The sequence below is a fragment of the Aethalodelphis obliquidens genome, unplaced genomic scaffold, assembly GCF_003676395.1.
Source record: "Aethalodelphis obliquidens isolate GAN/ISIS:26980383/991018 unplaced genomic scaffold, ASM367639v1 scaffold49, whole genome shotgun sequence".
Classification (NCBI taxonomy): domain Eukaryota; kingdom Metazoa; phylum Chordata; class Mammalia; order Artiodactyla; family Delphinidae; genus Aethalodelphis; species Aethalodelphis obliquidens.
Genome location: NW_020837993.1, coordinates 11577451 through 11590517, shown reverse-complemented (window position 1 = coordinate 11590517; position 13067 = coordinate 11577451). Strand labels below are relative to the sequence as shown.

The 13067-nt window shown below is 41.9% G+C and overlaps 1 protein-coding gene across 13 annotated transcripts in view; it reads right to left on the bottom strand.

The window, feature by feature from the left end:
* Nucleotides 1-6337: 6337 nt before the first annotated feature.
* MEF2A (myocyte enhancer factor 2A) overlaps nt 6338-13067 on the bottom strand; it is a 174604-nt gene continuing 167874 nt past the window's right edge. For all 13 annotated transcript variants that reach the window (XM_027083218.1, XM_027083220.1, XM_027083213.1 and 10 more), the window contains 2 exons: nt 11709-11835; nt 6338-10425 (listed from right to left, as the gene is read on the bottom strand). In XM_027083218.1, the coding sequence (XP_026939019.1) occupies nt 10062-10425; nt 11709-11835 (491 nt within the window). In that variant the 3' untranslated portion in view covers nt 6338-10061. The remainder of the gene's footprint in view (nt 10426-11708; nt 11836-13067) is intronic.

Sequence of the window (13067 nt, the reverse complement as noted above, 5' to 3'; positions counted from 1 at the left end):
TCCGAGCATTTGAAGAGGTAGTCACCTCTTCCAGACTTTATGGACTGATTTTGGTAAGAGAAGCCTGTTACCTGTGGATAGGGGAACACCAGATTGTGTGGTGACCCCAGATCTAGCTGTACAGGGCACATGGCAGCACTGGATCCAATGCGGGTGTGATGTCTCTTTGTCTCAAGCCACTAGGATCTACAGTATTGACAACTATGTATTCCTGGGTGAGCACTGCAGGGAATCTGAAATGGCTGCAAGGGATGTTGGGCTTCTAAGCCATGCCTCCCCTGCTAGGGAGCAGGGCAGGCAGCAGTGGTGGCTGGAGCCAATGGTGTGCACATACTCTGCTTCAGGGGCTGCTGCAGATGCCTTTGTAGTGGGAGAGGTTATTTGCAGGCACACTTGAAGTGATGGGGGTCAGGGCAGGTAACAAGGGCCAGGGCCAGCTATGGGCTCACTGTCATCTGTGGAGGACCTGGGTGTCAGCATGTTCTCCTATGGCTTCACACTCTACCCCCGGGTATGTTTATTACAGTGGAGGACAGTGACTGACAGGGGTCAGGCTGTGGGGCATGCAGGTCCTCAGCTGGATGAACTAGCTACATGTGGGCATGGTGGTGCTGGCCAGCAACAGAAGACAGGGCCTCATCTGGACTCAGAAACAGCTGCTAGGGGCCCTGGTCCTTGGTGTTCTCTCCTGTGGCTGTATTCTTTCCCCCGGGCATGCACACTGCAGTGAAGGCCAGGGGTGGGGGTCAGGCTGGGGGCATGCATGTATACTGCTGGAGGGGCTAGTTACAGGTAGGTGTGGTGGTGCTGGCCAGAGACAGAAGGCAGGGCCTGATCCAGGCCTGCAGGCAGCTGCAGGGTCCCTGGATGTCAGTGTGCTACAGTCTCCCCATGGGTTGTGCACACTGTAGTGAGGGCTGGTGATGGGGGTTGGGCATTGGCATGCTGGAGCAAAGCTGGAGGGGCTGTCTATAGGTAGGCATCTTGTTGCTTCCCTGTGAGGGAAGGCAGGGCCTGATCCTTGCCCAAAAGCAGCATCAGGGGGCCTGGCTGTCAGTGTGTTTACCTGTGGCTGTACCGTTTCCTCTCCCTGCATATGTGCTACAGTGGAGGCCGGTGACCAGCATCAGGCTGGTGGCATACCGGTGGGCAGCTGGAGGGTCTAGTCCCTAGCACAGAGCCAGTGGTGGGCGTCAGCTGACGGCATTTGTGTCTTGCATTCATGTAGCTGTTGAAGCCAGTTTACTCTAAGTGTAGCTCCCAGGCTCTGGTGGGGGTGGGGAGGGACTCAGGTATCTGACTTCTTATCCATGTGCAGCCACAGAGACCTTGGATGGCTACTGGTGCAGGTCCAGGCTCTTGCAGGAGGCAGCGGGTTGGGGGGAGGGGGTTAGGAAGCAGGGAGGGATTGGACTGAAGCTCGACTGGCTGGCATTAGGGAATGTAAATACCTGTGGTGTGGCTGGCAAATCTGAGCAGCTGGCTGGTGACTTCATCAGTGGTGGAAGCTGCTGAGCTTGTCTGCAGGGCAGGTCTCCCACTCAGAGGCACTCTTAGTAGCTGGCCTTCTTGGTGCTGAATACTGTCTTGGAGGATGGGATGATACACGCAAAATGTAGTTGTCTTCCTTCTCTTCTTGTGCAGTTATTCTCAGGTTTTTTTTGGTTTTGTTTTTTTTCCCCCACGATGTTGCTAAAATTTCATAAGTGGATTCTAGAGATTTCCTGGAGCTGTTTTTGTTTGTGGATAGCTGCCTAATCATTGATCTTTGCTCAGGGACAGGGAAGCCGGGATCTTTTACATAGGCATTTTTTCCAGAATCTTCTTCTATTTTATTATCTTGTTTGATTGCTCTGGCTAGGATTGCCAGTATGTTGACCAAGAGTGGTGAGAGTGGCACCCTTGTCTTGTTCCTAATGTTAGAGGAAGAGCTTTCAACCTTTCACTGTTGCATATGATTGTGGGTTGGTTGGGTGTGGGTTTGTCATATAAAGCCTTAATTATATTGAGGTTTGCTCCTTCTATACCCACTTTACTGAGCATTTTTATCATGAAAGGCTGTTTTATTTTGTCAAATGCTTTTCCTGCATCTATTGAAATGATCATATGAATTTTACCTTTCATTCTATTAATGTGATACATCACATTGATTGATCTGCACGTTGAACCACCCTTGTATCCCGGGGATAAATCTAACTTGATCATGGTGTATTATCCTTTTAATGTGCCATTGAATTTGTTCTGCTAATATTTTGTTGAGAATTTTTGCATCTCTGTTCATTGGGGATACTGGCCTGTAATTTTTCTTGTATTGTCCTTATCTGGCTTTGGTTATCAGGGTAGTCCTGGCCTCATAAAAAGAGTTTGGGAGTGTTACCTCCAATTCAGTTTTTTGGAATAGTTTGAGGATTTTTTAACTGGTAGAATTCACCAGCAAAACCATCTGGTCCTGGGCTTTTTGTGTTGGGAGGTTTTTGATTACTGATTGAATCTTCTTGTTATAGGTCTAGTCAGATTTTCTGTTTCTTCCTGATTCAGTCTTGGTTGGTTGTATGTTTCTAGGAATTTATCCATTTCTTCTCTGTTGTTCAATTTGTTGGTATACAAGTGTTCCCTATAATGTCTTATGATGCTGTGTATTTCTGTTATCAGTTGTGATACTGCCTCTTTCATTTCTGATTGTATTCTCTTATTCTTAATTAGTCTAGCTAAAGTTTTGTCAATTTTGTTTTTAAAGAAAACAGCTCTTGGTTTTGAATCTTTTATATTTTTGCTCTGATCTCTATTTCCTTTATTTCCCCTCTGATCTGTTATTTCCTTCCTTCTGCTTACCTTGGCTTAGGTTGTTCTTCTTTTTCTAGTGCCTTGAGGTGTAAAGTTAGGTTGTTTATTTGGGATCTTTCTTTGTTTATAAATGCACTTATCACTATAAACTTCCCTTAATGAACTGCTTTTGCAACATGCCATTGGTTTTGGTATGTTTTGTTTCCACTTGCATTTGTTTCAAGATATTTCTTGATTTCCCTTTTGACTGATTTCGTTTTTGACCCATTAGTTGTTCAGGAGTGTGTAGTTTATATCTTGTTTATATCAGACATACCGTTAAGTGAAGAAAGCAAAAGAAACAAAAACAAAGAAACCCACCAAAATGCTAATTTATGCAAAAGAAATAATACAGGAAGGATTAAACCAGAAGCTAGAGACTGGTTATCCATAGAGGGCTGGTGGGAAAACTCAGGGAGGGGGATGGGGTAGCAGGGGTGAGAAAAGAGTGACATTACTGTATCTTTTGTATAGCTCTCTTAGAACATAATAATGTTTCAGTTACCATTCACTTATCAAATAAATTAAAACCAACAAGTATGAGGGGGAGTACCTGAAATGAAATAAAAGCCAACAAGAGATCCTAACTATATTATATTGAATAACGTTAACACTGAAGGTGGTTGGGAACATAAAGTAACCATGGAAAACACTGTCCTCACTGGATAATGTAAAGCCAGAGGGAAAAAGAACTACACAAATGCTCTAATCTGGTCAATAAATGTGTTTCTCACGCAGGTGTGGACTGGCAATTTTTTTTTTTTTCCCATGCCATACGTCATGAAGGATCCTAGTTCCCTGACCACGATCAAACCCGTGTCCCCTGCAGTGGAAGCGCAGAGTTTTAACCACTAGACCACCAGGGAAGTCCTTGGACTGGCAATTCTGAAACTACCTTATATGTACGCTAGAATTGAACAAGTAAGTGAAAAGATTGCAGATAATGAGAGCCAGGTTCTTACCTTAGGAGAAAGAATTTACAAATAAGGAAAGGTTAAAATGAACCCTGTGATGTTGAATTGAAATTGGAAGTGTTACTGTAAGCTCATGTTTTTTCACATACACGTTTCAATAACTAGCTGCAGAATATGGATGTGTGTCTGTGAGTGAGCATACCTACATTATTTCCTAGCTTTGTTGGCAGAGAGGGCCAAAAAGCAGTGACTCTAGTAGCAGTGAGCACATGTAGTGCCAAAATCTTGGCTTCTCAATGCCATTCTCCGATAAATGGAACTAGGAATCCTTGGAGAGGTGGCTGTTCCAGTACCTGGACAGGGAATGAATATGAGAGTGTTTAACATCTTGCCAGAAAGTAAGGTAGGTAAGGAAATGCTTAAAAAGTGGGGAGGAGCTTTTCCAAAGAATACAGGAGTCTACCTAAAGGAGCTTTTAATGGCCAAAACTGGAATAATTTAAGGAATAAAATAATGATAGTACTAGATTATAACCCATAGAATAAAATAAATATCCATGATTCCATAATTAATATGATCAAATAAATTAGTGGGGAGAAGAGACAGCTCTTCCTTCAGAAGTCCAATTAATAAATGTAGAAGAAAACAGGCAAATACTACAGAAATAGTTGTTCTAAACAAGATGCTAAAATTAGTAGGTGAAAGTTTGAAAAACCTATGTATAGTTTCAAAGTATCTCCCCAAGATACTTATCAACTACAAAGGGAAAGATAGTAACTTTACAGTGGAGAAACCCAATAGAAACCACTTAACCAAGTGGTCAAAGTCAACATCACCTGTACAAAATATGACATGAACTGCATGATGCCTTAAGGATACATTATTTCTGTGGCATTCTTGCCAAAATGCACACTCATTCCAATCATGAGAAAACACAAATCCACACATCAAGGGATACTATTTGGAGTAACTGATCAGTATTCTTCAAAAGTGTCTTGTCTTTTTGAAGACAAGAAAAGACTGAGGAACTATTACAGAGACATAACTAAATGCAATGTGGGATCCTGGACTGGATCCTAGAACAGAGATAGTGGATAAAGTGGTGAAATTCAAATAAGGTATTTAGTTAATAGCACTGTATCAATGTTAATTTCTTGGTTCTGATAGTGGTACTATGGTTATGTAAATGTTAACATTAGGGAAAGCTAAGTGAGGGACATATGGCACCTACTATTTTTCCAACTTTTCTGTAAGTTAAAAACTTAGTTCAAAATAAAGTTTAAAAAAAGGGTGGTGGAGGATAATATGGTGAAACCAGTTAGTATAACTAACTGATTTTTTTCTTCCCCAGCTGCGTTCAGCCGCTTTGGTATACATACACAGAGCAGGCAGACTGTGTAAGACAGTGACTGGAGTCTAGGGCATGTTCTCAAAGCGGGGTAAGCCGCCCTGTTAGTTTGGGTCCTCTAGGAAGCAGACACTGCAGTGGAGGTGGGAATTGACCCCAGCTATGTGCAGTCACGGGCTGGGGCCCACCTCTCACTCGCTGGGCTAAGTACGCTCTGCCTGGTGGCACGTGTCCACTCAGCACCCACGAGCCTCTCCCCGTAGTGTTCCTGGTGCCTGTTTGGAACCTCCCAACTCTTGTGTCAGCTGAAAGGAAGACCGCTGCCTCCTCAGTTCTACAGCCAAGTGGTACTTTGACCCCCTTGTGAGAGACTGGACAGGCAGATGGGAGCAGGCAGGAGGAGCCATCCCACTGGCAGAAGACATCACTGAAAAATTTTCTTGGCTGGTGTCATTCACAGAATCAACTGAAAAACAACAGAGCCTAGAGGGAGGCAGCACCCATGGGAGCCAACTAGGAAATCGCAATGAATTGATTTTAAGTAGCTGCCGGTGTGATTATTTTTAGCCACAGGCCTCAACCAGCTTTCAAAACCTGCTAGTAAGAGTCTCACAGTAGCCAGCAAGTAAAGCCAGCACAGAAATTTAGCTTTTGCCAGCAAGAATCTGTTTAGCTGGGAGATGGCTTAGAAAGCGAATCAGAGGAAAAGAACTCTTTCTGCTGCAAGTTTAATTTTTCACATCTATCACTTTTGAAAATAAAAATTTTTTTAGTAAATCTGCCTTCTGCCACCCCAGCTCAGTATTATGTATGCATGTTGAGTAAAACAAATTATTTCACCACCTAAACTTGAGGGAGAAATAGACTTGGACAATAGTAAGTGCCGGCAATGCCCCACCCCCACACTTTGGTAGCATATCCTGCAGGAAGCCGCGATCAGAGACTGAATGGGTTTAATGTATCCACACCAGCATGCACAGAACGGCCAGGCTGGCTGATGCTGGGACTGGATCCCTGGCTGCTTCCTAAAGCGTCCAGGGCCGCCCCAGGAGGAGAGGCCTCGGGAGCCAATACAGGGGAGGCTGGCGGGGTGCCGCCAACAGTTTCCCTGACCACATCTCAAAGCAAGTGAAAGGGACCTGCAAGCAGAAAAGGGGAGGGGAGGGGAAGAAGGAGGGAAAGGGAGGGGAGGGAGAGAGGAAGGGGAAGGGAAAAAGAGGACGACTGGTGGCAAACATGACAGAGTCTGGAGTACACAGGAAAAGCCAGTCCATCTTTACTGTAGTGAGTGCAGGATACAAAGAGTTTACAACAACCTCTAACATTTTCTTAACCATTTGATAAAAAGTTCACTATAATATTTATTGTATAATGAAGAAAAAAAACACATTCAGGGAAAAATTGAGATTAACTTATTTTTCTTAAAAGGTTCATCTCAAGGATGGCAACAAAGTCCAGCTTGTGCCGCCAAACGGTTTTACATGATCAAACCGTGTACAGCTTCTTGTGTGAACTGTTGACTACAAACATTTACCAAATACATAAATCTCTTTTAAAAAAGCCATTTTAAATATAGCAAAGCAGTGTCTTCTTGCACAGCAAAGTGAAGTTTCTACAGAGAAATAAAAGTTTTACATTTGTAAAATCGTTTTCACATTCTAATCATCTAGCTTCTTATGATCCAATGCCAGGAGTTTTCTGGTTCCTTATTTACTATGTATTTCTTGTGCGCATGATGGTTAATACAGAAAATATGTTAATGCTTTATTAGTTGTCCTTACAGTAAAAGGAAATGGTAAAACATATATTGTTCTTTTAGAAAAAACCCCTGATTTAGTCTCTAACACAATGGACATAATTAGGGCTCAAAAGGTTGATTTTTGATTGGGACCATCTGTAGATGTACAGTGGTGACTTTCACTCTCAATGTAGTACCAGGTAGACTGCTGAAGGAAGTACAGCTGCTGGAAACCGTACTTTAACCAGTGCAATTTAAGCTTTTTTTGTTTTTGTCTTTTAGTAATAAAATACTTCATCTGCAGGGATAAAATTTCTTATGATGGTGTCATACAAAACACATGAGTCTAAAAGGGTAGAAAAGTAGGTTCTAAAGTGACACAGTTAGTGTCTTCCCCACTCTGAGCTGGTTTCCAACAGGAGACATGTATGTTTATGTGTTCGTACATGGGGTCTGGGTGAGGGCGTCTCTGTCAAGTCCATATGCTCTAAGTCACACTGGGTATATGGGAAAAGGGTTAACAGTCAAATACTCAGTTCCTGAAAACAGAATACATTGTTACTTGGTCAGTGTAATTGAAATACAAACTCCGAGCCTTGCGTAATATTATTTTAGAAAACAGTAGTTGTACTGATTATAAACCTGCATAGAAAGAAAGACTATTGAGATACAGTCAGAAAAGCCATCTCATAAGGCACACAAGAAAATAGACAGTAAATGTGAATGTGTTAACTCCTATCCCATGTACAGCAGAAGTTCATGAACATGCATAAATAACAACCAAAGAAGCACTGAACACTTCCAAAGCTATAAATGGTTTACAAAGTGGTAAGGATTATCCTGGAAATTCAGTGTTGGGAAACTGTCTTCTTTCAATTAGGTGTGACCTCATGAAGAAATGTGCCTGTAAGTAGTTCAGTAAAATAAGTATATTTTAAAGAAAAACCAGTCCTTTCTGAATAAGAGCCAAATGTCTAAACTGACGAGAGGACAAAGCATATTGCCCTCCCTTTTTTGGCCTCTATCAAAATTTACTACCGAAAATGTCATTAAAAGCAGAATTCCATTTTGCAGCTGGGAATGCCACAAGTTTATCCTGTACCTACTACCTATGTGTCAGCCAGGAAGTCTGGCTGATGATTTGTCACAAAGAGCACAGGAGGAAAAAAACATCACAAGGAACGCAATTTAGGGGGAAAAACCAAAACGTAAGTAAAAATTGTAGGTAGCTGCTTAATATTAAGTTTAAAATAGAAAATAGCAGTAATTTTAAACCCTTATTTTGAGTTTCTCAGGAAAGGGAGTATTTAAAAATCGATGATGAAAGACATACAGGACTTTGAATTTTGTTCATGGCACAAGCCCAGGGACCTGCCAAGCTTGCTGTTACCACTTAGCTGTCTTCCTGTGAGAGTAAGGCCTTGGTCAGCATCTCAGTTGAGGGCATCAGGATGGCAAGAATTGTGCCAAGAATCGGCACCATGAGAGGACTGCTCCCCACACTGCAGTGTCATTCGATGCACAGAGTGTCTGGCGTGGTAGTATTCTGTAACCAGCTGCATCATGCTATTTTAGAGGGTCAAGGAAAAAAGACCCCTTTCCCCATGAATATTTTTTCCTAATCATTTACCACTTATAAAACCTTTGTGCTCATCAACTATTTTGCCATTTTCTCTAATATTAATTAAATTAGGTCAGCTTTTCTACTATATTTTTTTCCTCACAAAAGGCAAGTTTTAAATAATGCCTTATAAAATCTGTCACAACACATTTTACATTTATGCAGGATGAACTTAACACCAATTTTTTTTGCCACTTTGCTATTTATATACACATATAAAATATATAATGATGCTCAACCCATACAGCACAAAGATTACAATGTAACATCACACATTCACCACCAGTGAGGGGAGAAACCCCTTTATACAATCCTCTGAAAAGACTGGGCCAATAATTAAAATCCAAAGTACAGTATATTTAACAAAATAGTAAATATTAAACAGTGAATACTCTACTTAATAAGGATCTCGCCTTTTCCCCCTAAATTGGCGGCAATCCACAAAAATATACTTTTTAATCTGGTGACCATACAATACATAGGTACTTACATCAAAGGTGATAATATATTTAAGATTCTATATACACAAAGAGTTTGGCTCAACTTTTAATTTACATATAGAGTAATAAGTGTTCATGGCTTTTTTTTTCCAAGGTTCTGCTTGCAAGATATTTTTGTTTGTTTTTTTTTCCCCCTCTTAAAATAAAACTAGAAAGTTAAAACAAGATAAAGCTACTCTCTAAAAAAAAAGTTACAACATACAGCTTTGGCTTATATAAATAATTCATAGCAGAATGTGTTCAAAAGTAGTGAATATAATTTTATATATAGTCATCAATTCATAAGGGTGTTTTCTTTCATATAAAATATACATGAGCTAAAATCAGTTTCTTTAATTTTTATGATATGAATGTAAAAAGAAACTTCTGACATATTCCAATTATAACTTAATATATTAATTTACTGTTAATGCTCTATATTTCTAGGCTAATATTTTCTGAATATTTCATGCGTGTTTTCTATTCTCTCTCTTTTTTATTAGCTAAAGATCACTTCTTTGACCCAATACATTTTTGCACGTGCAAAACAGTTATGTGTGGGGCTTTTTTGTTTTGTTTTTAATATCAACAGCCCTTTCCCATGCACCTCTTTGCAACAGAGACCCATGCCAGGTGGGTAATTAATATAAATGTCATTTTATGTACAGTATTGCTTTCTTGGTTCCTGCTTTTCTACTGCTCTGTTCTACAAAGCATTTTTCTTAAGTAACTACAGTCACCGCACAGTTAAATAAAACAAGTAGGGGCCCTCTAGGTTTCTGCAAGCTAGTGTGGGAGAATTATATATATGGGTACACGTTTCTCTGCAAAAACTGGTTATCTTATGAAACAAGTAGTCCAAGGAAGTGCCAGACTAGACTCTGCCTACAGGGTGCTCTGTTTGCCATGGGACGCACACCTGCAGATCTACAAGAGTTTGCAGGTAAGTGCCTGATTCCGTGTATGCAACACACACCCACACATAAACACACTCACACCCACATACATATATATGTAAAGGAATATATATGTATGTATGTACATATAAATATATTTAACTCATGTCCTTATTTACCAACTTAGATATGTAGAGCAGTTCACTGCAGTAACAGAAAGTACAAACACCAGCCTGGAAGCCTTAGGTCACCCACGCGTCCATCCTCATTCGCTTTACGGAAGGGCTCTCTCTGTCCTCAGTGTTTGGGGGTCGGCCAAGCACAATCGGAGAATGGAAGTCGCTCCGCGGGTCCTCCCGGTCACTGCCATCATAGGAGCTGCTTGAGCTGCTCAGACTGTCTACAGGGGAGCGGCCCATTTCCTGCCGCGGCTGTGGCTGCGGCTGCGGCTGAGGGGGTTGTGACTGCGGCGGTGGCTGCGGCTGCTGCTGGAAGCCTGATGGGGTCATTCGATCCCGGGGAGGTGAAATTGGTTCTGACTTAATGTTGATGTTTTGGTTGGTATTAATGGATAAATTCGAACCCTGAGATAACTGCCCTCCAGCACTGAAGGAAAAAAAAAAAAAATGGTAGATGGTTTGTGAGTACATCTGCATAAATGGAATATTACAGACACCACCCGACTGAAAAAAGTCCAGGGTCTGAAATACTGTCAGAATTCCCCAAGACCAGTTTTGGTGTTTCCTGCAGTGCTTGGCACAGAAAAAAATTATATATCCCTGGTAGACAAAAAACAAGTACAGTTGAGATTTTTAGTGACTGGTCCTGTTACCCACAGTCTTAGTACTTCTGTAGCTGAAGGATCCAAAACAGTGTCAGTGACTAATGCTGTACATGGACCAAAATGGCAGAGGAACAATATGGCAACTTGAATTCTGTTTCCTCTCTTCCTTTCTGCTGCTTCTGTGACAGGCACAACATGTCACCTATTCTCACAGCAGCTCTCAGAAGTCAGTCATGTCACCCTATTTTCCAGATGAGGAAAGTGTCTCAGAAAGGCTAAGTGACTTGCTCAGAGTAGGACACAGTAGAGTGTATACAGGCTTTCCCCCCAGTCTGAGCACCAAGCCTTTTCCACTTGCCTTTGCATGGCTATTTTTAGTGTGTTCATTTAGGATGCTCTGCAAAGGCCCGAGGGCCAAACACCTGTGTAGGCAAAGAAATTTCCCTCGGATACTCTGTGCCTTTCTCCATGACATAATTCCCAAGACGACTGATAACAGTATGCATTGTGGAGCTATTTCAGGATGCAGGGAAGCTCTCTGGGGATTTTCAGGGCAGGAGGCTAAGAGGCTGGGTGTCCTGAGTGTCCTGAGCAGGGGCAAGGCAGCCAACCCTCGTGGAGGCCTCGTGGGCCTGCTATGCTGTCCCCTCATCTCCTCTAGCTGCTCTGTGGGCTGACTATTCTGGTTCTACTGAAGCACCATTCCTTCTGCTGGTGATGCCTGGTCCTACCTGGGCACCACTGTAAACCCTTTTCACTTATATCCCCACACACTGTCCATAAGGAACATTCTCTTTTGTGAACCCTTCTTGGTGAGGTATACAGTGTATGCAGTGGGCTGGGATCAACCACATGAATCCCATGTAGCTTGATTCATACATAAGATACCCAAGCCCTACCACTCCACCCCTACGATCCGGGGAGAAAGCAAAGGGCACAGCCCATTTTCTTATTCTCTTTGTCTGTTGATGTTAACCAAGGCAAAAAAGAGAAGGGTGGTAGGTAGGCTGGAATACCTTCAGGCTGCCTTTCTTCAAAGGCAGTGGAATGAGACAGGGGTTGGGAAATAGGGGTACAGATTTGGGGAAAATTTCTAGTTACTCACACGAGAGAGCTGAGGGCTGCTTGTCCTAAATGGTGCTGCTGCCAGGCTGACACCTGTCCCAGAGACAGCATTCCTGGGGAGTTGAAGCCCTGCAGGGCCGACAGGTCTGCACTAGTCAGTGAGTAATCTAAAAAAGAAGGAAATGTTGCTTGTGTGTGTAATAAAAGGACCATGCAAAATCTGTTTTTCAATTAGTTGCTTCAAAAGTTTTATGTTGAGAGAAGCCAGGTACTTCATAACATCAAACAACGCACTTATGGGTCTAAAACCCACAAAAACTTTTTCTTTGGGGAGGTTTATAGGACCTAGCTGTATTCAGTTGTCTGGGATTATTTCAATAAAAAACGTTTCAATTTTGTACTGAATAATTTATAGTTTATTATTTTACAAGAAGTTGAGATACTTCTTCCGGACTTGTAAATAGAAATAATAAAAATACCATCACTAAAGGATGTTCCTATACAATTGTTATTTTAAATAAATATGCCCACTGCTACCCTCCTGAACAAAGAGAAACACTCCAGCTCACCCTGACTCCATCTAAATCAGCACATCTCATATTCTTGAAGTAAAGGGGGAGCAGGAAAGACTCAGGACCCCTTCTCATGGGGTGCCAAGCTTAGTGACATAGACAGTATTTACATTATCACACAATTAAATGACTGCGTTTGTTCGAAGTACAGGAACTGTCAAAGATCCCTGACTGCATGCAAAATGAAAGTTCATCAAAAAACTGTTACAAGACATAATGTACATGAATGCTTCAGTCATAATCGTTGTGACCAAGACGTGGGATGTTAGTTATCATTCACACGTAGAGTTATTTCAGTTCATCATTAACACTTGTCTTTTCCAGTTAGTTCTAAAGAGAGGAGGCACAAACTCTTCTAACTTCTTTTTCATGTCTCAAGAGAGGTGTTTAAAGAAATTGGTCTTCCTGGTGAATTAGTATTTTAAAAAAAGAAACTGAGTTGAAACAGCATAGCTCTGCTTAGGATATTTTCTCATTTAGTGTTCTCTAAGATTGCCTCGTCCCTCCCCACAGAAGCTGGGGTGGGGGTCCATCACACTGTGCCTTCCACAGTGCCTCCAAGTCCTTCCAACTACTTACTTGACATGTCTACTTGGATGTCTCTCCAGACACACCTCAAATCTGACATGACCCCAACTGGACTCATCATTTCCTCCAAACCTGCTTCTCTTTAGTAAATGGAACCAACTTTCACATGACTGTTCGTGCCAGAAACCTGTGGGTGTTATCCTTGGTACTTACTTCCACCACCAACCATCATGTCTGGTTGACTCTAGCTACTGTCTCTCAAGCCTGCCCAAGTTTCACCATCTCTACTGCCACCACCC